The sequence below is a fragment of the Labrus bergylta genome, chromosome 12, assembly GCF_963930695.1.
Source record: "Labrus bergylta chromosome 12, fLabBer1.1, whole genome shotgun sequence".
Classification (NCBI taxonomy): Eukaryota; Metazoa; Chordata; class Actinopteri; order Labriformes; family Labridae; genus Labrus; species Labrus bergylta.
Window position 1 is genome coordinate 15,157,919 of NC_089206.1, and position 27,649 is coordinate 15,185,567.

Consider the following 27,649-nt stretch of genomic DNA (forward strand, 5'->3'; position numbering starts at 1 on the left):
TGTGTGCTGCCAACGCGCAGTTTTCCTCTGCGTGTGTGAATACCAGCTTTCAAGTTCACTGACGTGTGTCTTTGCCCCACATGCAATCTGTGCACAACACAAACCTACCTTGTACGCTGTCAGTTTTGTTTAACGCACCTTAATTCCTCATCAGGGAGATATAAAAGCTGGCATACAGCACCTATTGGCCTTAAATTACACCTTTTACCCACTTCTGGCCTGCTACCAGCCCCCGAAAGTGCCACATAACTGTCACTACACAGTTTTGGCCTCAGTGTGTTAAAACCACCTTAACATTGGCCCTTTATTAAAGCTAGGCACTTCAAATTAATGGCTTCTGCCTCTACACAATAACAAGCATATGCGTGTTATGTTACTGAGCTCCTTTGTTAAACTCTCAGTCAAGGCCAGATAGATGCTGGCTTGTTAGAAAGTGTGCTGTATTAATAACTATGTGTGTTGTTGTCACTTTTAGATTGAATATGTGCCATTTTTGGCCATCAAAATTCAGCCGTTTTGAAAGTTCCTCTCTGAGTGTGGAGTTTGAGCAAGCAGGACCCCGCTTGTTTGTCCTCTGGTTCAGTGTCAACCAATTTATGCAAATGTAACGGAACATGGGCATTTACCCAACAGCATGCGCATTTTAAGACTTCTAACAGTTTGGGATGTGATAACATCATGGCTTCAGGCATTGTTGGTCACGTACAAAAGAAGAGTGGAGTGCACTAACGGTAATACACCCAGAGCATAAACACTAACTCCAACAGTTAAGCTACCTGGAAGGGTGCATTAATACACAAATACAGATCCTAGTGCAAACAAGTTTATTGATCGTTAATGTTGGACTAAAGGTTTATTTTATGCTCTGTCATCATGATTCCCTCTAATGGGAAAAGACTAATGAGATTTTATTCCTACATCTCTGTTAATGTCCCTCTCTTATCGTATCCTCATCCAGCACTGTGTGTTTCAAGGAAATACAGATATCGATTCCGTTGGTATTTTGCAGCAAAGGAAACAGCTCACACAAAGAAGACAGAGTAAAACGAGGTAAAATAGCGTTGGAGGAAGAAGAGTGTGAGTTTCTCCTGTCTTGATTTAGATGGGACGTCCACTGCGAAGAGATGACGTACTTAAACGTGCCAGAGCTAACTGAGTTCCTAGATTGGAGCTTTGTCTTCTCTGTGAGAGTCTCATCAATGTGACACCCTCATGGAGACAAACCCACTCACACACACTGATACACATTCAGGGGTGGACAGACACAAATATAGACACCAACAATACTCATTCACAAACCCAAACATGCACACGTGTTTCGAGGTATCATACTAGTCGTGCTGTGAGATAGATGAGACAGTGTTTAATCTGTATCCGACAAATTGAATAGCCTGTGCATCTATTAACTGAAAGGGGGGAGGGGTGACATACAGTAAGTCTGGAGGAAATGAGACAAGAGGCATGTACATGAGTGGAGAAGTAATATGATGCAGGTGGGAGGTTGTGTGGTGATCATTTGAGGTCTGTTGGCTGCTAATTGAACCATGATTAGTGGCTGACCCCTCCCACTGTGTATTAGGGGACTTGTAAATGTGTGTCCAGTTGCCCTCTTCTAAGCTGATCCTGCCGTCACGGCAGATAATTTGAATCAGTTAAATCATGGGTGGGCCTCTCGTGATTAGGGCACATAAGAATATCTGAATGTGAATGGATGAATAGAGCAGCTAATGTGATTATGAGTGATTGAATGTGCATGTGTGAGTGTAGTGGTTCTTTAATTCCGAGTACAATATTTAACGATTAGGTTTATGTGAGTCAGATGATGCTGACATCAATATGAATTTTTTTTTTCTTGTCTTCCTTTCCTTCCCCTGTCTATCTTTATTTCTTTCTTACGTCCTGTCATTTTTTCTCTCTCTCTCTCTCTCTCTCTGGCTGTCTTTCTTCGTCACTGGTGTGTAGCATAGCACCGAATCTGCAGTTTGTATTTTAGAAAGAGAAAACAAAAGCGAGAGAGAGAGAGAGAGAGAGAGAGAGAGAGAGGATCGGCGAGTGAATCAGCCAGTGGGAGTATAGAGAGCGAGAGACAACAAGAAAGGAGGGAAGGGTAGAGGGGGAAGAAGGAAAAGGGAGGGTGAATGAGCCAGCGGGGGTTGACTGAGCAAACCAGCGAGTAAAGCAGCGATAGAGGGAGGAGAAAAAGAGGGAGGGGGGGTGGATGTTGCTGCTGCTGCTGCTGCTGCTGCAACTGTTTCTCCTGTCAGTCGGCTGCCGCTTGCCTGGCGAGCGGTTGGGAATACAGAGCGAGAGAGAAGCAGTGAGGGAGACAGAGAAAGGGGCTTCTCTGTGCTGGGTTTTTTTATTGTAGCAGCGGCTATTGTGGCACAGGGAGCTGCAGACACGCTGTGAGGGAGTGGATTTAGGTGCTGGACAAAAATCTGCATATCCATGGATTTCCAGAAGTGAGTAAGGATGACTGCCTATGCCACCCCACTAACCCACTCAATCATTTGAAACACAGGGGTGAACACACAGGCTTACACAGTCAGGAGCCTGCCTCTGTCTGGATCCACAGGAGACATAGAGCAAACCTGACAGGCCTGATGTTCCTTCACCTTTCCTTCTCCCCCTTTCTCCCTCCTTTTCTGTCTTTCTGGTGTGTGTTTCAGAGTATGTCATTGATGCTGTTGCTTGGCTCTCTGCAGGAGGGATGCTGGAGGCTAATGTGGCTAACATTAGCTTGACGGCTAAGCCCAGAGAGCTGGACATGAGGTCCGCTGCTGCTGCTGTCTCCTGCAAGGAAACTCCAGCCCAGGCAATGGCCTCTAGGAAGTCCTCAGCCAAGCCATCCGCTTTACCCCAGGGACCCTCGCGTCCCTCAGGGGCATCAGAGCTCAAAGTCTACCGGCCCGCCTCTGGATCTATTCCTATACCAGTCCCCAATCTGTCCGGGCTCCGCAAGCAGCGATCACTAAGCAACCTATGTGTGCTCACTGATGCTGAGAAGAAGCTACACCTTTACCAATCCCCTCGCTGGAATGATGATGCCAGCCGGCCTGGCTCTGGTACCGGCATAAACAAGCCAGGCCAGACTAAGACAGTTCATGCTGGGGGTGGGAAACCTCCACTTTCCCGGACCCTGTCAAAATCAGAACAGTCTCTTTTCCAGGGAAAGCCCAAGCCTTTCTGCTTGCCATCTGTGACTTCCAGTGTGAGCAAGCAGAGTCGGATCCCTGCCCCTGGTAAACCGCGGGGACCTTATGCTGAGGTCAAGCCCATCAGCAAGGCCCAGGAGGCAGGCCAGAGTACAGACCCTGCAGACAAGCAAACTAAGACTAACTCCAATGGATCTGGGAACACTGGGAACACTGGGACTAATGGCAAGAAACTAGGAGAGGGGGAGAAGGGGAGACCCGTAGCTCTGTCAACAGAGGACAAGAAAGAGAAGAAGGGCATAGAGGGAGAAGATGATAAGAGCTTTCTGAAGGTGGACCCAGAGCTAGTGGTGACTGTTTTGGGTGACCTGGAGCAGCTTCTCTTCAGTCAAATGCTGGGTAAGTCTGCTAATTTACCAAAATTCATGTGTGAAAATACACAGGTTCAAACATCTTCAGGTGGGGAGATAGTCTGTACTGTGGTATTCTGAACAACAACAACAACAACAACAGTTTTCTTATTGATTGAGAGTACACTGAATAACAAAAACATCCTCTCCTCTCCACACCCAAACCGCTCGCCCATGCTCTCACTGAGCTCCAGCATCAACAGTGAATTTTAAATGAGGCTCTATTGCAGCAGAGCATAATGTCAGCATGTTTTTTCACTACATGCCGCTGAGAGCTCTCGCTCTGTAGCTGGCCATTCCCTGTTTACATCACTATATCGTTCAAAAACACAATATTTTTGTATGTGTAAAATGAACATATGGATCTGTGAAAATGTGTGCGAGGGTTTTTACTCGAACTGTGTGCTCCATGAAGATGCAGAATGAAGAGTTCCTGAGAACTGGCATTGTTTTGCTGCTGCTTCATTTTGCAAACACAGGAGTGTTTTGTCCCTGTCTTGCATGACCCACTGCCACAGTGAGCCAGTTAGACATTTACCTATTAAACATCAACTACATCCTCCCACGCTAAAGCTTTCACAGTTTTTTTCTTTCACTCGACGAACATGTAGGCACAGGAGCATTATGTTGAAATTGTAAGAGGTCCACGGAGGCTTGTATGCATCTATGTGTGGGGTAGTTAAGACTGCAGACAGCATGTTACATGTTAATACTGCAGCCTCAGCGTTTCTTGGCTTGCATCAAAATCAGCCATTCGTTAATAAAGGCCGTGTGAGTCGGGGTAGCAGGGTGTGTGTTTTCAGTTGGTAAATAAAACGGCTTCATATTGAGTCAGGCTCTGGTCACAGTGGGCCACATATTTAGCCTTGCACCACTCCCCTCACCCCGTTCCTCCCTCCTCCCCCTCCAGCTCCATTGATCTTCGGGCGACTGACAGATGGTCACCATCCACCCCTCCAACCCCCCTCCCCTCTTTGCCCTGTTACTGGGGGCAACGTGTAGGAGAGATGGGAATCTGAGGGGAGGGTGACATGGGCAGGTAGTCAGCCGGCCAACGTTCACACATAGACATGCACACACATACCCAAATGAATACACACTGTAACACATCTTAGTTGATGGTACAGGTAAACACATACTGTCTGGCAAGTTTTAGCTGATAGGGTTGTCTTTCAGAATGATGACTGAGTTTATGACTAACGGGTCAAACAAGGCTCAAATCTGCACCTAAAATCCATTATTCATGATGGCATACACACTCCCTGCATTTCTGTTTTTTCCCTCTCTATTACTCATTCACTTTCCATCCCTAACTCTTAGCAGCAGCAGATATCATCAGAGAGTGACGTTGATGGAGGGAGAGAACATTAATTCTAGCTTGATGCAAGGAAATCATTTTCTGTTCATCATCAAACCTCTTTCTGTCTTGTCCCTTCCTCCTCACTCTTCTTTCTCTCCTCACCAACCTGCCTCCTGCAACACGGCCCCAAATCACAGCTTCTCTGACCTTGCATTTGTGTGTGTCCAATGTGGTGTGTGTGTGTGTGACTGTGTGTGACCTTGTGTTTGCTGGCCCCACCTATGCCAGGCGGCCAGTTAGAGAGAACGAAGATCTGGATGAAAACATAGACAGAAATGGAGTGAAGTTAGAGGAGAGAAAGAACAACTGACATATATGGGTAAAAAGTGAAATATTAGTAATAGCTTATGATCTTAATTGTTACCCAGCATCTCAGGAGCCCAAGTGCTTGTTTGGGTCTCACAGTCGCTAGCCCAACCTTCCAAACCTTTATCACAGAACAGCCGTTGTGTAGGATAGTTGGTCAGTACACTACACTGTGTGTGTGTGTGTGTGTGTGTGTGTGTGTGTGTGTGTGTGTGTGTGTGTGTGTGTGTGTGTGTGTGTGTGTGTGTGTGTGTGTGTGTGTGTGTGTGTGTGTGTGTGTGTGTGTGTGTGTGTGTGTGTGTGTGTGTGTGTGTGTGTGTGTGTGTGTGTGTGTGTGTGAGTTAGAAAGAGGTTAATTGTAACTTGCCCTGCAGCTTGTGGTGGTGGGCTCATCTTTTATTGTATCTGCTGCTCCTCCTTTTCTGATGGGATGTGCGGCTAATTGCTTTCTGCTCAGTGCGCTCTTTCATAGTAAGATAGATTATGGATATTCAGTGGCTCATTCCCAGTGAAACACTCTTCTTTTCCCATACACAGTCCTTCCTCCTCCTCCTCGTCTGCTTCCGATAAACAACAAAGACACAGCTTGTCATTGTACGGCGTGTATCATATCATGATGACCTTAATATCTTATGGAAGCTCCATGTTAGCTGTTAGCTGACTTAGCTCCAGGGGGTAAAATAAGCATCATTGTCTTGAACTTCTTGTCTTGTTGTGTGACATTGAGCAGCATGTGCTGTCACACTGTTCTTTTGAGATTATTAGGCTACAGTTGTAGGCGATGATAATGGACAATGCGACAGAGGTCTAATCAGTGTATAAGCCGCGAGCTATCGGTTATGAATTCAAAAGAGTTCACCACCCTTTCGCAGAAACTCACACACTCAACGAAGACAGGGAACAGAACGAAACAATCCAGGATATTTTAAGATTACGTCTCATATTTTACTATTTGTTTATCTTGCAAGATTATTTAGGATTATAGTGTCTGAATTATCTGTTTTCCTGTAATCGCACATCCTTGTTTTACCACTGAGTGATTAAGAGCTCTCACTTAATTGGATTTGGAGAATTACTTGTGTGTCTAAGGGCTTGCAGCGATAATTCCCCCGAACCCAGCATGTTTTTTACTATATCTTGTTAACAGCATTAGCATCATATGAGCAGAGAATGATAAAGTCTGTAAATTCTGCCTGTAAAATCAGTCGACCTGAAAAGGCACCTTGTAAAGCAGCTAGTAGCTAGGCTTCCAGGATATTCTAAAAGCGGTGAATCTCAGATGTGTGCCACTAATGACACCTCCCGGTCCCATCCAGCACCCATAATGAGGTGTACATGTGAAAGAGTAAGCGCCCCGCAGCAGTGGCCTTTCCCAGCATGGGGCCAGGCTCAGTTCACTGGGATCCTCTCTAAAGTCACAAGCAAGCATTGTGTGGGATTAGGCCTTTCATGAAGATAGAGAAGATTCAGCCTCCATTCCACTAATCACGGATCTATCACCCTGGAAAAGACCAGCCATCAAGACCAAAATGAATTACAGATTAAAGCCCAAAGGACATCTGCTTGGTCGGAGATTTGGGTATTTGGGGGAATTTTACTTTGTAAAGGATCAGATAGAGAAAATAGATTTAGGCTGGAAGATTGGAGAAGTCGTGTGGGTTTGGTGTTGGCCTAGCTGATAGTAGAAATTGGGGGACTGTGTCAGTTTCATCTGACTATAAAGAACCAAATGCAACTCAGTCACACTAGAGAGCTTATAAAAGTAGCCTTGACTACCAGAGCTTGTTATTTTAGCGTGACATTGTGTCATGTGTGGGTATGTTTGTGTGGTTGATGGTTATTCCAACATCCTTGTCAGCTGTCTGTGGAACAAAAAACCCTACAGAAAAATCGACAAAGCCTAAAAAGAAACACACGCGCACAATCCTTTTCAAGTCAACTTAGCAGCTCTGCAGGAAATAACAACAAAGCGCTGCAGCTTTAAGCGCTGAAAGCGAGCACACACTGAATGTGTGCCAAATTTGGTCACTGATATCTGCTTCTCTCTCCTGCATTTATCCTTTTGGCCATGACAGGATATTTTTCATACTCGAGCCCTCCATTGTGAAGGCAGTGCTGAGTCTCTAATGTGATGCGGGTGCGGGCAATTCTACCCCCAGCTTCGCTGACTGAAGGATTCGGGGCACTCGTCCTCTCCAATCGAGGAGGTGGTGACAAGCCGAATAAACACAAACGCCCAGGGAAAGTGAGGAATAAAGCATCCCCTCTCCCTCGCTCTCTCTCTGTTCCTCCTCCTGTCTTTCAACTCTGATTGGAGTTGACGTGTAGCAGTGTTCTGTCACCAGTCAGACAGCAGGGAGGATATTTCAGGAGGAGGACAGAGGACGTCTTTTTAGTGTGGCAAGGATTCTGTCTATTCATAGTTAGGAAGCATATTGTATATATGCATGTTTGTATGATTTAGCATTTTTGATCTCCATTGTTGTGTTTGTGTGTATTTGCGTGCGTTTGCAATGCTCTGTGGTCAGTCTCTGAGGACTTAACGCAGGAGCCATTGCATTAGTGCTGTCTGCTTCCGGCCTTCCGCCTTCTAAATCATATTAGTACTCTCTCTGCTGTTTTGTCTCATCAGCCCTCGTGCAACACAAACAAACACATGCTGCTCAACAATGAAGTTATTATACAATAAAAAAATTTTGAAGCCATCAGCTTGTTTGTAGCAGGTCTGTATTTTCAAATGTATCTATTGATGTTTGAGAGATTTAAGTGCTTATTGATGACACTGGAGCACTCACGCTTACTACAATTACTTTAAACTGCTACCATTTGAAACGTGCATGCAGAAACCGAGCGTAAGTATCGGTGCGGCTGTGGTTCAGGAGCTAGAATCGTCGTCTCTCAACCGGAAGTTTGAGGGTTCGATCCCCAGCTCCTGCAGCTACATGTCCGATGTGTCCTTGGACAAGACACTTAACAGTGAATTGTGTATGAATGGGATTAGTTACTTCTTCAGTGTGTGAATGGGTGTGGCATGCGGTCGAAAAGCGCTTTGAGTCGTCAGAAGGCTAGAAAAGCGCTATATAATCTCAAGTCCATTTACCATATCATAATAAAAAAGTTGAGATAATTAGAGAAAACCTAAAAACTAAATGATACAGACCAAAGCCCCTCTCAGTATGACATGCAGCTCTCATGTTAATAACATTACATTTATGGGTCTGTTTTTGTTGTTGTGTTTAGGTTTCTCTTTTTAGCTCATATATTTTCTTACTGGGCGTTACCAATCAATAACAGACACCATTGATCTTTTTATTGTAGTCTCAGTTAAAGTAAAAATCAAATGCAGCAAAGTAAAATGTCATACTTTGGTGTTTATATATATGGCATGACATGTAGCGACCAAAGGAGCGTTATGTAAGCTGCCCTTTAAGACGACTCTTTCTTCTTCATATTTTTCTGATCTGTGTGTGTTTTCCTTGCACAAGAATGTTCTCATTGTTAGTGATGCAGCTGCCTACATGTTTTAGCTGCGGTTTTAGTCACCAAGAGTACATCTGACTGAGTCTTATGACAGTGCTGTGGTTTAGTTGCACCTCTAGCAATGCAAAAGCAATGATGTTGCTTTAAGCTGTCGCTAAACACTAAACAACAGAGATGTTACCCGGAAACAACTTTAAAAAAATCACTTTATCTTATTTGTTGAGCCATAAATATAGTGCCTAAGAGCTCAAGTAAGAAGTACTGTATGGCCCATCAGCTATTTCATCATTCAGTCTGTTTATGTATTTATCATTTTATCACACAAGATACGTAATGTCACATGTAGATCAGAATACAAAACAAAATGACCTGCTACAGTCCTATCAAAAAACACATGGTAGTTATCAGAGCTGAGGTAGAGATTTTGCTGAGCACAGCACAGCTGCAACTGCCAACCAAACCAATTCAGAGAAAGAGAGAGAGAGCGAGAAATGTGTAGCTCCTTATTTCCTGTAAACAAACACTGTAGTATACTGAAGCTATCTTTCTGCAATTACTGATTTTATAAGGAAATCTTTGCTTTATGGTTTTTCATATCAACTTTATTGATTTATCATGACTGTTTTTGATTTACAATGTAACAGATGTGTATTATATAGACCGCTTCCTGAATTAAGTTTCAGTGTAGATTATCAGTCAATCTTTGTTTTGTATAGCTCCAATTCATATCTAATGTTATCTCAAGACACCTTACAAAAAGAGCAGGTCCAACCTGTACTCTCTGTTATATTATTTATGGAGACCTAAAATGAATACACCATGAGCTAAAAAACAGTGGCGTGGAAAAACTGTGTTTTAACAGGCAGAGACCTCGAGTAGAAGCAGACTCATGTTGAACAGCCGTCTGCTGCGACTGTGTTGGGTTTGCAGACGGTTTTCAGTTTCTCAATGCGCTTTATAAGCTATTGTACTTATCTGTGTTTGATGGTCAATTGATTATCTGTTGGGTTTGGACTCTTTTTTTTTCAATGAACAAGACATTTGCAGTCTCATCTCTGGCTTTTTAATATCTTCTTTTAAAAATACATTTTAAGTTTAGATGCTTGTTTACTTGGTGTCATCAGTTCAGTCTCCTCGCCCATCACTTCAGTGACAGCACAGGCGATGCACACACAGAGCAGTCTGTCTGTCTGACATGTGAGAGCAGAGCTGCAGCTGGCTTTGAGCACATCGTAAAATACAGTTCCACAGGAAACAACTCTCTTGAACAAAAATACACCCAAACATTGCCACACATTATGGTCTGCCTTGGCTCGTTGCTGGGTTTATTTAGCGCGTGCGGCTGAGTGTGTATGCAGCTCAGTCAGCATTTAGATCTTTGCTGATTTAATTTTTCGACGGGAACTCTAGGAAGAATGAGAAAGATTTTATAGCTGACATATTATGATGCCACGCAAAAAAACAGGTAGACTATGTCCGATTAATCTTTCTTTTTTTTTTTTTTTACAGATTATGTGTGGTGTGCGTGTTTTAGATCTCGCACCTCTCTTTATCTATTTTTTTCTCTAAAAGAATGTCTGTGCAGCTTGGTAAAGAAGAATACACCTACACACACTCATGAAGGAGGGCTGGGAGTTGTTCTTCTGGTTGGTACCTCACTGAAGTCTCGACCTTTTGTCTGAGAAAGTAAACGTACACAGACGGGGCTTTGACATTCTAAGCAGATAGAGACTTTGTTGAGGAGATATGGCTGGCTTGTTCATGTGTGTATGTTTGGTTTTGGGGTCGACTTTCAGTGCCAAGCTCTGCTGGTATGTCGACCTGGGCTGCGAGGATTAGAGAAGCCATTTGAGGTTTAACCTTTGCTGCACCAAAGACTCTAGATCTGTGTTTTAATATTCTATCATTGTTGTCAGCAGGTTTTTAGTACAGTCAGTAAACTGCTCATCCTCTTGGACTTAGTAATGGAATCTATTCTTGCTTAAGGGTTCCCAAATTTGAACAGATTTCAACGCAGCTGACCCAAAACCCCCAATAAGCTGTCTCTTGTTTTCTTCTCTATCTTATACATGATTTTTGACATTTTTAGTAATTCTGCCGTGAAAAGACCGATGCAGCATTTGGTGAATTTGACCCCAGACTTTGTGGAAATGGGGTACACAGATGCAACATTGCGTGCTGATATGATCACGAACCATTCATGTCTCATTTTAGATATGATCCTCAAGGCCTCTAATATCCTGTTGCGACATCCCAGTGAAGCGGATGAACTGAAGTGCATGTGAGTTTGTGCTGATGAGTGTGTGTGTGTGTGTGTGTGTGTGTGTGTGTGTGTGTGTGTGTGTGTGTGTGTGTGTGTGTGTGTGTGTGTGTGTGTGTGTGTGTGTGTGTGTGTGTGTGTGTGTGTGTGTGTGTGTGTGTGTGTGTGTGTGTGTGTGTGTGTGTGTGTGTGTGTGTGTGCGCGCGCACGCAGATGCACATTTGGGTGCCTTGGCGTGCGTTTGTCGGCCTCGTCCAGATGTGCAGGAATAGCTGAATGTTGTAATGCTTCCTGTTTTGCATACTGTCTGAGGTCAGCAGAACACTGTGATGCTGTGATGTTGGAAGAAATGGGGACAGAAAATCACAAATAGACAAGAAACTCATATTGTAACACTTTTCATGCTAAATCAAATACAAATGATAAACCAACCGTATTTAAACAGGTGTATTCCTTTTTCTTAACATCGTAAACAATAATCAAAAGCACAAAGGTTTTTTACAAGCATCCTGTTTTCTGTGTCTATGTCACTTGTCGGGAATGCTGTAATAATTGTCTTTGCTTCACACAAACACACACTTCGGTGTTCGTGTATGACTGTTATGAGGACTCGCACACATCGCTGCAGGAACAAACCTCTTGCATTGTACCACACATATAACATGTGATAAGCACACAGTTGCCTAAAGAGGGCTTCAGTGACACTAACACATGTGCGCACACGTGGACCAGACAGGGACAAATGAACTCCGGAGGGAACACAGGAAAGAATAGAAGCAGGAGCCATTACTCAAATAAAATGTATTCATGTTCTGCAGAACTGTAGCTGGCCCTGGTAAAGACACTATGTAAGGATGTGAAGTTACCATTCAAACACACAGAATCACCATTACTCCTGCAAGGACTGAACCATTACTTTGTCCTTTTTCTTTCTAATGGAGATTCAATTGACCCAAAAGACCCAAACTAAGCGTACAGGAGTCTTTCTCTTGTATGTTCACTCTCTGTTGGCTTGCCAAGCAGCTGTTAGGCATCTGCATCATCCAACATACTCATTAGTAGGGCCTGACCGATATGGAATTTTTGGGGCCGATATCGATATTGGGGAGTGAAAAAAATCTGATACCGACTTTCTTAGATCTATGTTCGATCTTTAGAGATAGATTTACACATTTATTGGATTGATCTCCCAAATGCAGTTATCAAGCACTTGAGGAAAAGATGAATAATGAAGACAAGATGGTAACTCAACTGGAATAGTCACAGGACATGCTGATATCGGCTGAATTTCGGCTGGAAGATTTATCAGTCAAGGTTCTACTCATTTGACTTCCTCAACCCGTAAGAGCGAAAGCTCGAGATGTTTTATGTTTTTTAATATCATTAAAATGCCAAACCCAGAAATACATTCTTACCACAAAGAAGTTTTGTTTAGCAGCTGCATGAAGAAGCTTATCTCTCTCTGTCACTGACATCTATTGTTGACCAAAGAGTATTAAAAACATGTAAATGAGTCACACTGTTGCACTTTTGGATTTCTTTTGTTACAAACTCAGAAGCACATCCCAAAAACACAAGGGCTCTTCTGCCTAAATAACTCAATGTAGCATTAGATATATCAAATAGTCTGCTGAAAATAGTCCCCAACAAACCTTAAACAGCTCAGCCTGTAGATATTTCAGGGGAGAATATAGGACAATAGTCATGGACAACTTTGAAGATTTAGAGAGAAAGTATCTGCAGTCTGATGTTAGTTGTTGTTTTTGGATCGTTGGATTTCTTTACAAGAAATCATTTTTTTCTTATTTTAATCGGAGGCAGCTTTGAGGTGTTATTATGAATCTACACGTATCCTACATTTGACAATAAGTCTTAAGCATCCTGTAAACACTTGCTTCATCTTTTTTGTCTTGAGGATTGCTACTATGCAAAAGCCAGTAGCTCTGTTTAATGGGCTTGTAATCTGACCACACACACAAGAGGAAGAGAAATGGCAGGGATTATTTTAACTCTTAAAATAAGAGTTTATTTATGTTGTCTTGCCATACCATCTGTACTTCTGGCATAGTATGCCGAATATGCTAAATCAATCCTTTGCATCTCCAACTTTCTGTTGAGGCTTTTTTTTCCGCTTTGCTTTGTCGGACTAACATTAGCATTAGATGGAGTCAGTAAATGCTGCACATGCAGTACATGCAAAGACACTATCACTCTAACATGCTGACTCTCATTTCAAAAGTCTGAGTGGGCCATTATGAAAGGCTCCTCTGCCAGTATAACAGCCTCTTCAGAGAGGAAGTGTGTGTTCACAAGCATATGGAGATGTGCCAGGTGGAGCACACTGTCAGAAGCACACACACGCGCGCACACACACACACACACACACACACACACACACACACACTCACTCGTTTTTAAGTAGATCCGTGTAATTCATCTGCTCCCTGGGGAGCAGCCAGGGCTGACAGGGATATTTGCATCCCTAATTCCCCCATCACCAGCACCCATACACCCCTTCCTTGTACCAGCTGGGACCGCCAGGACGAGTGCAGACACAGGATAGGAAGTCTTTTTCAAACGTGACCACTCTCTCACTCACACACACACACATATATATTCACATGCATAATCATGCAAGCCGTATCTAATCAATTTGACACAGTAGTTAAACAAAGCTCAAGTTTAGGGTAATTAAGAACGCCCAATTAAAGGGTGTGCATGTGTGTTGGTGTGTGTGTCCGACTTTGTATCGGTTTGCATATTTTAAGGTTTCTTTGTTGCCAGGAAACCTTTGTTTGAATATATTACAAAAATGAAGCATTTCAAAGCTGAGACGTTGCTCTTTGCAGTTTGAATTTCCGTACTGAGCATTACTTTCTCTAATGTTAGCACCTCCAGCAGAGCAAAGTGTTTCTATTTTTGTACATTTTGTTTTTGTGAAAACATTTGTGTGTTAATGTATGCGAGCAGCAGAAGGGTGGATCACAATGATTCCATCATCTCTGCACTGATCTGCCAATCCCTTGGGCTGCCTAATCAATTGCCTGTGTGGCCGTTCTCTTCAGGAGAAATCAATCCAGCTTTGTAAATCAGGTGTGGTGTGCAGTACTGTTTCTCAGTGTTAGAGTGTGTGTGCGTGTGTGTGTGTGTGTGTGTGTGTGCGTGTGTGTGCGTGTGTGCATGCGCGTGTGTGTGTGCGTGCACATCAAACCTGCATGTAAATATGTGTGTGGGCACGGTTTTCATTCTGCAGCTGTTGTTGAGATTGACACCTCTGGCAGCTCATGATTTGCCCTCAGTCAATGAAGTTGCCTCCCCCAGAACCTCCTCACCAGCCAGCTGGACTGATAGTGTGTTTGATGTGTGTGGGGGTGGTCTTGATAGTAGATTTTTGACAGTATATAGAATGTGTTGCTCCGAATGCAGAGTATTTGTCTGCACAGTTGTAGCAGTTATAACGCTATTTAATATTTTTTTTTATTTGTACATCGTACCCTCTTAACTCGGTTTTAGTATATCTTATGCTGAGCTCATTGGGGAGCCAGTTTTAATGGTCTATTGACCTGAACCCTACAGCTGGACAGCCTGTCCAATATCCCACCACTATAACTCTTTTATCACTGTGAGGGTCAGCAAGAGTCAAGGTCGTGTCATGCAGTCAAGGGGCCCTTATTAGCTTACTTTCTATTAGACTGTATTTGATCAAATATACTGTATGTGTTGTGTATATTTTTCCTAGTTCTTAAACATACTGTATATCTGGCCTCTGCATGTGACCTCAGAGGCCCGGTATCTTCTGTATACGTAGCAACGAAGGGGGAGCAGGACCCCATATCAAGACCTCTGACTGACATGTTTCTAAATGAAACTTTATATTGAAATGATCAATACTGGGGGCTTGTATCACAATGTGTTTGAGGCTCTGTTTGACTCGCTGAATAAATCTATGTAGCCCGATCCGAGCAGATTACATCATATTAGGAAGGAGTGAGACAAATGCCAACATGTCCCCTGGTGGGTTTAAATGGGAAAGGCTTTTGATTCCTCTGTGGAGGGAGCGAGGGAGGGGGGGGGGGGGGGCACAGAGGGCACAGTGCAATGAGAGGGCAGTGGGGCATTGTGGTTGAGTGAGTGTGGTTAGAGAGGAGGGAAACAGGGAATCTAGCCATCCATCTGGACAGACTGATAAAAGGAGTGCAAGAGCTCTGTGGTCTGAAGGGTCGACTCTGTTGTTTTGAATGTCTGACTGCCATCATATTTCATTTAGTTTGCTTCAGTGACATCTGGAAAAACAAGACGTTCATACTCTGCCACTGTTACTTCTGTCATCAAGTCTCTTTCTTGTGGGATTCTTTTGTTCTCCTGTTGGGATTTTGCAGCTCTGGTGGAAAGAAACGTGATCATTATTTATTATTTATTACTATTTCCATGTTCATATGTAAGTGGATGTGGTAAGTTTATATGTCTTTAAATTGTTTGAACGATCTAAAAATACCCTTTTCATGTTTTTGTGTTTGTGTGTCTGTCTGTGTGCATCTATGAAGACCCGGAGTCCCAGAGGAAGAGGACGGTGCAAAATGTTCTGGATCTTCGACAGAACCTGGAAGAAACCATGACCAGCCTGAGAGGGGTGCAGCTTACCCACAGGTCAGACGCACACACACACACACACACACACACACACGCAGAAACACTCTGGACTGTGTACTAACAAAAAGAAAAAACAGGAGAAGATAAAATGAAGCAGAAATAGTGAACAAAGACAGTTGATGAGATGTTAAGACCCTTATTGACATTGCTAACGGTGTTTAAGGGTGTGTTGGTTAACTGCCTGTGGGCTTTCAGATCAATATCAGTATTCCTGACAGACCTGTTGCCATTAGTCCGTCCTTCTCCGCCTGTTCTTCTCCTATACTGTAATTTGTTGGTTAATGCAGAACCGAAGCAGGATTAGCTCAAAGCTGACTTCAAAGCCAATCCTGCCAATGCACGCTCACGACTCACATTCATTCAAACACACAAATGCTCACATGCAATAAAGCTGTGATTGAGTGCATGTGAGGATTTGTGTGTCCTTTTTTTCCCTTCCCTCTGCTTCCTGTCCTTCATTGATTGCATTCAGTACGTCTTCAGGTTTTTTTGTCCTTGAGAGCTTCCCCTCCACCTGCCGTGCCGTGCGTCTCCTGCCACGGATCCTCTCTGGGTCCCTCGGTGGGAGCTCGCTACACGAAGAGCAAATCAGCAGATGGTTACCTGCTGGAATACATTTTCTTTGCCATTCATGCTTCTGATCCACTGTTACAACCTTGAATCATTCCTCAATGTCCCTGACGACATAATCTGCTCTGAGGCCGACTGCTTGTACCAGGGAAGTTTCCTGTGTAAACACAATGTTACATTTCTTTCCAAAACAAAATGAGCATTTTAAAGTGGGAGATATGTGTGTTCAACAAATGGATTGTTGAGCATGTAGTTTCGTTTGCACACATTTATGCACAACAAGCAGAATGCCTCTAAGAATCTACAAGACGTGTATACTCTCTCTCATCCTCTCTTCTTTCTCGCTTGTTTTAAGTTAGAGGTTTAGCATTTCAGGTGAAAATGTCTCCATACTTGTTTTTTTTTTGTGGAGATGATTCTGTATCCTGCAGACAAGATTAATGTTCATGTCGCAGGCAGTGTCACAATGTTTGAGAGACAGTAACTTTTAATATGCTAATACTCATCATTCTCATCCCAGACATGAAGCAGTGAAGTGCTGCACTGGTTTAGAAGAGAGAATTTATGATATAATGTGTAAAGGAGGCTCATGTTTACGGATTCACATGAGTATAGCCAACAGTGCTATGTAGTTAGAATCAGAGCTGCGAGGAATATCAGGGCATGTTTGACACGCTGCACACAAATACAAAGAAACCTGGAAATTGAATAATCCCTTAGCCCTGTTCAATAAGAATATACCTCTATATCAGTGACTTTTTTGTAAATATGATAAATGCAGACGACACGCCTCCATCCCCTCCCTCTAAAACAAAAAGTGGGCCATAAGTCCTCGCGACTTGTGCTTACATATTCTGCTGGTGGTGTCATTTGAAGCCAGGACATCGTGCACAGACTTGATCAGGCTGGTAGAGCCGCATAAGTCACATCCCACCACTTCAACTTACCAAAATACTCATTTACCTTCCTGATATAACAGCAGGGCTTCTTCAGGTGGGTACAGATTATTTTGTTGGTTTAAAGCAGACACAGATTATTTAATGACTCTTTTGTTAGTCTTTCCATTTCCTCTCGCCGTCGACAAAAGCTGCAGGAACTGAATTTGTCAACAGAGTTGTCAATCATGATGTCACATCTGCTCTCTTTGCCATCAAATAATGAATTAAACTAATCTTCTGTGGCAAATGAAAACTTGGACATTAATCAGCATGAGAACTAACTATGATGACAGAAACAATATTTATGAAAAAAAAAAACAATGTTGACATGTATTTTACATATTCTAGTTTGCCCCATGTCCAATCCGTTAACACTGAGGAGGAGGAGCTTATGAACTATACTGTGGTCAGTCAGTAGGGGGAGCTCCAAATGTTTTAGCCTTACTTTAAGGGAGTGGTTGTGTACATGTTTATATGGAGTAAATACTTTATACAAGTAATTCCCTCAAAGAGAGGTTATTCAGGGAGGAGTGTTTTCTCACAAAAATGTAATCTCTCTTTTTTTTTTTTTCCATAGCTGTGTCGAGGGGCCAATGTGCTACGACAGCGATGAAGCAGCTGCCTTCTCCGTTTCCAGCCTATCAAATCGCTCCTCTCCGTTGTCATGGCGCCAGGGTCAGGCCAGCCCCCGTCTGCAGGCTGGTGAAGCTCCGTCCACAGGTGACCGTCTGACTGTGAACACACAGTCAGACGTTCCCCTCCGCATCAGCCACGCCTCTCGCATCCAACTCATCGAAGCGCTGGATGACCCAGATCCCGCCCTCCTGAAGAGGGATTACCTCAGCACCAGCAACCTCTGCGGGAAGAGTCCAGTCGAGGAAGATGAAGATGATGATGATATCGATGAGCTGGGGAACGGGTATGTTTTGTTTTTGTTTTGTTTTTTATTCTTAAAGTATTTTCCCCCTTCATTATTTCTATTTTTGCGGTGTCCAGGACAGCATATGTCTCATTAACATTTCCTTAGAGGTGAATCCCGCCACCTGCAAACTGTAACCACCCCACAGCTGCAGCGTGGCCTGTGGTTTGCAGTTTAGCGTCACAACAAAGCCTTAATCAGCCTCTCATAGCATCAGCCTTGACACTGGCAGCTGTAGACCCCCTGTTGCAGCTGGCTTTGCCATAGTCAGTGAACAGCCCTCTGGCAGAGGCTGTGGATGATGTCACAATCATGTAGCCCCCTTGCAGAGATCATCCTGTCAAATTCAGCTGCGGGCCCACAGGCTTTGCCAGCAGCCTTCCATGTGGAGGACCCCTTGCAGCGTTGGCTCACCAGAGCCCCCTGGCAGAGGCAGATATTTTGGAAAACTGGTAACTAACTCTGCTGCCGAGCTAATGTGGCCTCACTCCAAACTGTCAAGGTTGCAATGAGTTTTGTTTTAAGCTTGGCAGGGAATCTTTGGATAAAAAAGATAAGATGTTGAGATCACATTGGCGAAACAGAATCAGACATTTTTCAACTTTGTGTATCTGAGGTTGGTGTTTTGAGTGGCGGTTGACATTTTTTCTTCCTTTGAATGGGATCAGATTCTTTGGCATTGTTTCTCAAATCACATACACACACCTGTCTGTGTGTGCAGTTCCACAACACAGCAGAGGCTGTGACAGTACTGACTTATCACTCCACAGGAAAAAGTCTGTACCCTATATTATGCATCTAAAATAAAATGGATTAGAGATGAATAATCCTATTCATTTTACGAATACAAATGTGAATGTGTTTGGGTGTCTGTCTGGGTCCTATTGACGAAAACAACATGACGACCCAAAATAAATGGTGCATTGGGACTTTGTGAATGTTGGTTCTGTTTGTGAACTGAATTTGAGTGTTAAATTATAACTGAGCTCCCTGAGTCTCCGTCAGTCTGTCCCAGGAAGAAATCACATTATCTGTGACCTGCTTACAAGATACAAGAAATTGAGTTTAAAGGAGTATTCAAGAAGGACTTGAGTTGTGTTCCCTGGACTTCTGCAGTTAGTTTTGGAGAACTTTGCCGCCTTTGTCCTAGTATGAGGCGGTATGACACAACAATTTAACTCGGTTGCACACACAGCATCATGTGTTACGTGCCAACTCTAAGCACAGTGCAGAAAAACATCTCATTGCAAACTAGGAATTTGAAAGTGTGTGTGTGTGTGTGTGCTTGCGTGTGTGTGTCTGTCCTCCACTGACACAGCTTGACATCTCTATGGTAACCTCAAAAATGCACCCACAGTCATCAGGAAATCAAATGCAACCCTGTTAAGTTTCCTGTTGTGTTATTGTGTATGTTTATGTAGTTAGTGGTTGTACATGTTTTATGTTGCACTTTTTGTGAGAAGTCAAAACAAAAGGCAACATTTGTTGGCAGGCTAACAAAGATTAAGAAAGTGAGATGTACATCGGACAAAGAGTCTTTTTTTTAGCCTTTTAAATCCCTTTCTTATCCAATCTTTAGTGAGCTAATTAAGATATTAAAGTAATGGTGTTATTAAAATGGTTTGCAATCTTTAAAGATGCACTAGATGACGGTAGTAACATGGGCAGGGGGTTAAAATGTAATCCAGAACAAATAGTTTCACCCTTGGGAGGACTGTAATGTTCCATTTTGCTGAGATTGAGTCATTCTGTTGCTTCATCTTACAACTGTTTTTATCATTGACTAATCTGTTGAATATTTCATATTTATTTAATTGTTATTCTATTTTTTAAACAATGTAAAATATGCCCCTGAAATACAAAACTCCAAGAAGCCTCAGTGATGTATTTAAGTTGTCAGCAGCTGTGACTCAGTTGATAGTGTCGGTGCCCTCTTGGAAAAAATACAGTTTTCTAAGTCTAATTTATAAACAAAAAATAATCTTTTTCATTAAATAATCTTTTTTTTTTCCAATTATTGAGCCATTTATATAATCATTTTGAGTCAGTGTTGAGGTGTCTAGTGCGACTTTAGGCTTATGTATTTTTGCCACTAGAGGGCGGTCTTTTGCCGCAGTTCTCCTCTTCTTGTTCTACTGTCCAGCCTCTCAACTTGAAGTATCCCCCTGTTGGATAACCCTCCCTTTCCTCATAATTTATTTCCCTATCTCATCCATTATACATAGAGGCTGTGCGCCAGTCATACAGAGGTCACAAAACATTGCAATATCTCATCCCAGCATATATAAAACATAGGATCCCCCCCATATTAATTATGCATCACAAACACACCCTCACTCACACACACACACACACACACACGTGTTCTTTGTTTGGGTTACGTGGTCGTCATCTCTTTGTTCTGTTTAATTGTGAGGAAGCATAATAGAGTTTGGCTGTACACATATATTTGACTCATCGGGGGTCTCACTGTGACTCACTTGAGTTTAACTGTATAGGCATGAGTCACATCACATTTAAGGTTAGGTTTAATGTGACTGTATGTTGACCTGGCTGACACACAGACCCTGTACACTCACACACACTGAGTCAGAGCTTCTCCTGTCAGGTAAACATTTCCTGTGCCGCTGCTTGCTTTACATCTGGATCCAGACTGTCCACAGACACACACACACACACACACACACACACACACACACACACACACACACACACAAACATACACGTCATTCTCACCGGGAAACATCGGGGAAAGGGGGGCTATGGGGAGGTCAATCCCATGAGTGTTTGTGGGCGTAAACTCAAATGAGGTGCTGCAGTGTTGGAAAGAAACCTTGGATATAAACTGAGATTTTTAAAGTGAGGACAGTAATTAGTGTATTTCTTAATCCATACAATGAATGAATCAACAGTAATGTTAAATGTGAAAGACGTCTGCTGACATTTCAAAATCTCTGTTAATTCATTGTTTTCATTTTATAACCCGTGTCACAGCTCAGTTCCACCTTTTGTCTTTCTTCTTTCTGAATGTGGGCTTAAAGGTCAAAGTACTTCCACCATATTTTTTCAAGCACAGTATAAATAAAAAAAGATTCCTTTTCAAAGCAGTTTTTGCTTATCTTGTCAACCTGTGTCACACTTTTCAGGGGTTAAGCTCATAAATGATTCTTTTTGAAATAAGGCTGTGGTAGGGGTGCCTGTGGCCTGGTGGTTAGTGATTGTACCCTGTCTGCAGAGAGACAACTATAACTAAATCACAATAGTGTAAATGCTTTGTTGTGCTTTACAGTGTGACGGTACATGGTAGGAAAATCACAAGCATCTCTAGATAACTGTAGACAAAAATGTGCTGCTCACAGTGGGAGATTCATAGCTCTGTGTGTGGCAGAATTATAAGTATGAGTTCTTGTCTGAGCCTCATCTGGTCTTAATAGTCAGTATTGATTGCCATTGTTGTTTTTCAAGTGGTTGTAATGGGCCAGACATGCGCACACACACACACACACACACACACACACACACACACACACACACACACACACACACACACACACACACACACACACACACACACACACACACACACACACACGATGACGATTGGATAAGCGCGTGGCTTGTTTTCTGCCCTGCTGCGTGCAGATGCTTTTGTTTCCGGATGGAAGAGCGCCCGTAAACGCACAGTCTCCATGGTAACACTGCAAGTCAAGCCTGTTCAGTGCACTAAATGTCTGAATTATGACATTTGTTTGAAGCAGGACAAACAAGCTCTCACATCTGCGCTCATACGCGCCGAGTTCCCTGAAGCTTTTCAGAGTCTGCCACTTGAACTATTTTGGTTTTGAGCCGTCTGCTTTCCAGAAAAGAGGAAGTGAGCTGGTTGCTGAGTGTAAATCCAGCACAGAACAGGGAACTGAAACAGAAAGAGGAACGTTTTGACTGAGAAGTAATCTGTTTTGTACACAAAAGATGGCTGGGAAAAGCTTTGATGGCATCACTAGTAGCTTTCAGCATAAAACCTATCAGTGTTTTTTGTGATATTGGAACCCCGGAGGTCATTATCTCGCCTTTAACTGATGGTTATCTGACCACAGCCATGGATAAGCTCTTCTAATTAACTCCATCTCCCAGACCTTGTCACCTCCTTTTAAACCTTATCACCAGTGGGACAGGGCACACTGATGTGTGTGCATGTGTGTGTGTTAAGGAACAGAGAGAAGAGTTATGTTGCTCAGTCCTGTTGTACTCTGACCCCACCTACTGGCAAAATACTAGAACCACACACACAGTCACACAGAAACACACACACACACACACACACACACACACACACACACACACACACACACACACACAGTCACACACACACAGTCACATAGAAACACACACACAGAGCCTAATGCACCCTGACGTGTCTGATTAATGAATTCCTTTCCCCACATCTGGATCTGATTTATGTTACAGGTGAAAGATCAGTTCACTCAAACACTCTCTCTCTCTCTCCCTCTCTCACTCTCTCTCTCTCTCTCTCTCCCTCTCTCTCTCTCTTTGCTGATGTGATCCTCAGTGGACACACCCTGGGCTTCCCTCTCTATAAGAGCCAGATCTTAACACTGTGACTCATTCTCTGGGTCCAGTTACAAAAGAAAAACAGAAAAGCAGTCTCCTGGACCTAGTCCTCCATTTGACTGTGAGGTACAGCTAAGAAACATATATAGCCTACTTCTTAAAAGTTATTTGGATATCTTTTCTAACTTCAGTTGGAATATAAATCAAATCCTGTTTGAATATGTGGAACTGTTTTAGTTTTGCTGTTGGGTCAAGTGTCTCTTTACAGCTTAAAATAATCCTGAGGTTCTTTTCTATTGATTTCTACAAGTGATTTTGGTGAGATTACTGTTTGGACTTTCTAAATAAACCAGATTCGGACTGTATAACTGTATAACAATGAGCTAAGATCTGAAGGGAACATTCATGCACACTGGATGTTTTTGATTAAAGTCTTGTTGTCAGGGAGGGATTATGCAATTTTGACAACAACTTGTTGATATTTATAGAAGGCCAAAATGAGAAGTTGTCTGGAAGTTGAAAAAAAGAAGAAGATTTCAGCCCAAAAAAACAAAAACAACACATGGTCCTTTTGTCAAAAAACAAAAAGTGGACAAAAGGGCTGTGTGTCTTCCTTGAGTGGTGTCATAAAAATGTAGAAGTAATTATCATTTAAAAATGTCTCCCTTCCATGCATGCCTTCCCCTGTCTGCCTGACACTGTGTGTTGGAGACGGTGGGATGCACATGAAAAGTTGATGAGCGGCAGACTGTGGTGGGGTTCAGGCGGGTTGATGTGTGTTGTTCTTGTCATCCACTACCTGCTCTTTTCTGGACCTCTCTCCGTGCCTCTGTAACTCTGAGTGCCACTCCGTTGGCTCTATCTGCTCAGCGTGGCGTATAATCAATTACTATTCCTGTCATTATGAGGAGGTCTGACTGAATGGAGGAGTGTGCTCTTCCTTTGTTCCTGCACGTGTGGGCAAAGCGAAGGGAACACCCATGGAGAGGACACACACTCCCACACACACACACACACACACACACACACACACACACACACACACACACACAGTTTTCAATATTAATCCTTAACAATCACCACATGAGTCTATGCACAGAAGAAATGGCTGACATGTTGACAAGCAATTCTGTCTCATTTTGATTAACCAAAGTCATACTTACACCACAGGATAATGACATTCAGTTCATATCTTCTTAAAGCTAAATTGATATTGTACTATTTTAGTTTACTCCTTGGCTATTTAATCTCAGGGATGATGTAAACGGCTCCAGCTGTAACAGCAGGACACTGCTGACAAACAATAATAGCATTAATCTGCTCGTCTGGTAAAGTAGCACAAACGCACACACTGCCACACATGCAATCATACACACATAAAGACGCATGCACACAGATACACAGACACATTAAAAGATTTACCAGAGAGTAACATATGGGGCTGCCGGGGGATTTGTAGTCCTAGAAACCCCCCTGACACCTCCTCTTTCAATGAGAACTCTGTCCTCATGTACCTTTTCATATTCTCTTGTGTTTGCTGAAGCTGATTAAACCACATGGTCTGACGATTAACCTTCTTAATTCACTATCGTTACACTGTGTTTGTTTACTCTAAGTCCAAACAAACAAGGAAAAGTGAACATAATTGTCCGTTCCACCACTCTGACTTTCAGTGTTGCTAAAGAAAATATTTGCTGTACTTCTTTTCGTCGCGCTCTCTGTCTGTCTGCGACTCCGTCTGTCTGTCCTCACTTACAGACGGACACACACACACACGTCTACATGTGCTTGACTAATATCAAGAATATATTTAGCTTGACTACGGGCCATTTTGTTATTGTGAAACATGCTGATGTTGAGCAACAAACACATGTTCTGGATCAGAGCCTGGGAACTACGGTTACATCCCTCAGACACATTTTCCCACATCCAGCCCCACCACTGGAACAGAAGTTGGGAAACATAGAAGCAAAAGTGAATCTTTTCTCCTCTTCCTCGCTGTCTTCTCCCTTAACAGCTGGTATCACTGATTGCTAATATGACTTAAATATTTTTGTAGAACGCTCTGTCATCCAAAAAAACACTAACACTAACACCACTGCCACAGCTACTGTTTCCTAGATGCCCCCCCCCCCCCCCCCCCCCCCCCCCCCATTGAGGCCTTGTAAATCTCTATGGAGACGCTATGACATAATCCCTGCTAATCTCTGGCTTCCTCCTATGGCAAGGTCAGAATAGAGAAAGAGAACCTATGGACGTGGTCAGCAGACTGCAAGGACAAGGGGGCGTGAATCGGGTTGTGGTGGCCATTGTGTGTGTGTGTGTGTGTGTGTGTGTGTGTGTGTGTGTGTGTGTGTGTGTGTGTGTGTGTGTGTGTGTGTGTGTGTGTGTGTGTGTGTGTGTGTGTGTGTGTGTGTGTGTGTGTGTGTGTGTGTAGGACCCCCACGTAGTTCAGAGGGATGCTTTACCATGTCAACAATATGAGTTTGCAAGGGAAATAAATGGAGTGTCTGTGTGTGTGTGTGTGTGTGTGTGTGTGTGTGTGTGAGTGGACTGGGCTTCTAAATTTACAGAGGTCAAAATGTCACGACTTGTGCCAGATGACCAATTTACCCCGTTTCCTTTAAGGAGAGAGACGGATCCCACTCTTCCTGGAGGTGTTTACTGTCTGCTCTTTATTTACTTTTCTTATGATATAATCACACCTGACATACAGAGGAGATAAAAGGGCGGAAATGACCTGAAAACAACAACTGATGGCGAACATGCGGTCAAACCAATAAGCGTAGATTCAAACCATATAGAGTATAGACTGACATCGTTGAGTCAACAAACCGTTGCATTAAGACTCTGGAGGAAGGCTGCATATTACATTTGATCCTAGATTCTGAACACTTCAACAAAGAAAGGATATATGAACAAAGTCATTTAAAGCAGATATAGTAGGAAATGTATTCATTGGAAGTATAGTAGAATTCATTAAAGTTTGACCACCCTTTAATGTCACTAGTGTAGCTTTAAATTACAAATAGCATAGCCATAGCAAAGTCAAAGTAATAAAGCTAAAGTAGGTGGAATGTGGGTCAAGGATTTTAAAACTAAATACAAAAAAGTTTACAGTTTGATGGATTGTTGGCTTCTATTACTGCCCAGGTTGACATGCATCTCATCAACTTATATATTGGTTCCCAAACTGGGTTCCAGGCCCCTCTATGGGACTTGATTTTAGGATGTCAAAATAAGATTTTAAATTATCAGGCTACATCATAGACTGTAAAAATAAGCTACATAGTCAGCCACACTTCTGGTAGGGAAATGCATGTACCTTTTTGACAGCAATGTATCCCTTTTTAGTGTGTGTGTGTGTGGGGGGGGCTTTCCTCTTTCTTTGTTCAAGAAGGGGGGGCTCTCAGGAAAAACCGGACTATTAATAGGTACAGCAATGGCAGGTCAATATGTTTTACAAACTATAGTGACATTTTTCAACATCTCCTGGATGTTCTAGTAAAAAAATGTACCACTTACACTCATAGTTCCCAGAGGATGAATCCCACTGTTGTTTTTGTTGTTTTCAAAAGAGGGTGAACAAGCCATTTATTGTGCAATTATTTTCTCTCGCACTTTAACAGCACTTTTCTTGTAATATAGAAAGGAGTTGGTTAAAAGTATCAGGTATACTCCTGATTGCTGGTTCCCACGGTAAAAGACAACCCCCGCCCAAACTTCCCCACCACCTTTACACACACACATCTATACAGCCTTTAGAGTACATGCTTAGCTCCTCTATAGGGGGTAAATGAAACTGCATGGTTAAGGACGAGCTTTGGGGAGCTTGGATTTTGAAGCTAACTCAAATCTAAGCTACACACACCCTCAAACACACATACAAGATACACTCTCGAGCCGGGCCATGGATGGGTTAACAATGGGGTGTGACGGGGGTTCGTAATGCGCATAAGAATTAACCTTCTTTCCCTCCCATTGACTCCCACCGTGTTATTCTCTGAAGCTGTTTCGACATTAGTCACACACATTTCTTTGTGCCCCCCCCCCCCCCCCCCCCTGCCATCGTTCTACCTTCCTGCTTTCTACATTGCACCATCTCCTAATCTCATTCTTTCCTTTGTGCACCAGAGCCCCCAATGGTGAATATATCCTCATTATTTCCCCTGCAGACGGAAGCTCAACTGGCTGAAGAAACCTGATGTGATACATTTGAACTCTCTTGGCTGTTAGCTGTTTTTATTTTTGTAGTTCCTCTTGTTCTACTCAAGTTTCTGAGCAGTTGTTCTTAATATTGTCCCAAGCAGATAAGTCCCCAAGAATAGAGTCCCCTTAAAGCTGCAGTCTAATTAGATCGTTTTGGTGGTCCAGACTTGGAGAGTCCCTTAATTAGCCTCAAGAGCACCTTTTCAGTGTGGGGCCTACACTTTGATGTTCAACCCTGAGTTTTTCACTGTGAGGTCATGTTTTTTTCAGCATTGAGCCACTAGACCAAGCAGGCAGACTGGTCTACAGGCTATGGTTTGACTCCGGGGGTGGAGGCTGTTTGCCAGAAGTCTAACAAAAGAATGTTTGTGTGTTACTTTAGAGAGATTCTTTTGGCAAAAGTCACACATCTGAGATGACACGTTGAGATTAAGATACAGGTTCTTAACTCATCATAAATCAGTTCAAATCTGTGTGTGCATGTGTGAAAGGACAGGGAGTGGGTTATAAAAGGAAGTTTTGTACTCTTAAAATAAATTGATGTATGAACTTAGTTAGTGTCCAGGTTGCGTCAAAATTGTAAAAGACTGAGTTTGAGTTGAAAATGTAAAACTAACTTGTATTCATAATCTTATAGTTTACTTAACTTGTGTTTACAATCTATTTGTTTTATATATATGGGCAATGTTAATCACAGTACGAGCTGTATTCTTTAGACTCATATCCTTAATTTCAATTGAATCATTTTTTGTAAGTTTAAAAACTTTACATTGTTTAAGATGAAACACAAAATATAAACTGAAAAGAAAGATATACATATATA

General features: G+C 42.7%; 1 protein-coding gene across 9 annotated transcripts in view; it reads left to right on the plus strand.

Annotated features, from left to right (window-relative positions):
• The window catches only part of LOC109984890 (neuron navigator 1-like), an 81,336-nt gene that overhangs the window by 13,301 nt on the left and 40,386 nt on the right, over positions 1 to 27,649 (plus strand). For 8 of the 9 annotated variants that reach the window (XM_065961594.1, XM_065961598.1, XM_065961595.1 and 5 more), the window contains exons 4-6: positions 2,706 to 3,554; positions 15,516 to 15,618; positions 17,707 to 18,048. In XM_065961594.1, the coding sequence (XP_065817666.1) occupies positions 2,706 to 3,554; positions 15,516 to 15,618; positions 17,707 to 18,048 (1,294 nt within the window). Of the gene's footprint in view, positions 1 to 2,271; positions 2,463 to 2,705; positions 3,555 to 15,515; positions 15,619 to 17,706; positions 18,049 to 27,649 lie in introns of those variants that run through there. The other variant, XM_065961602.1, reaches the window with a different exon arrangement.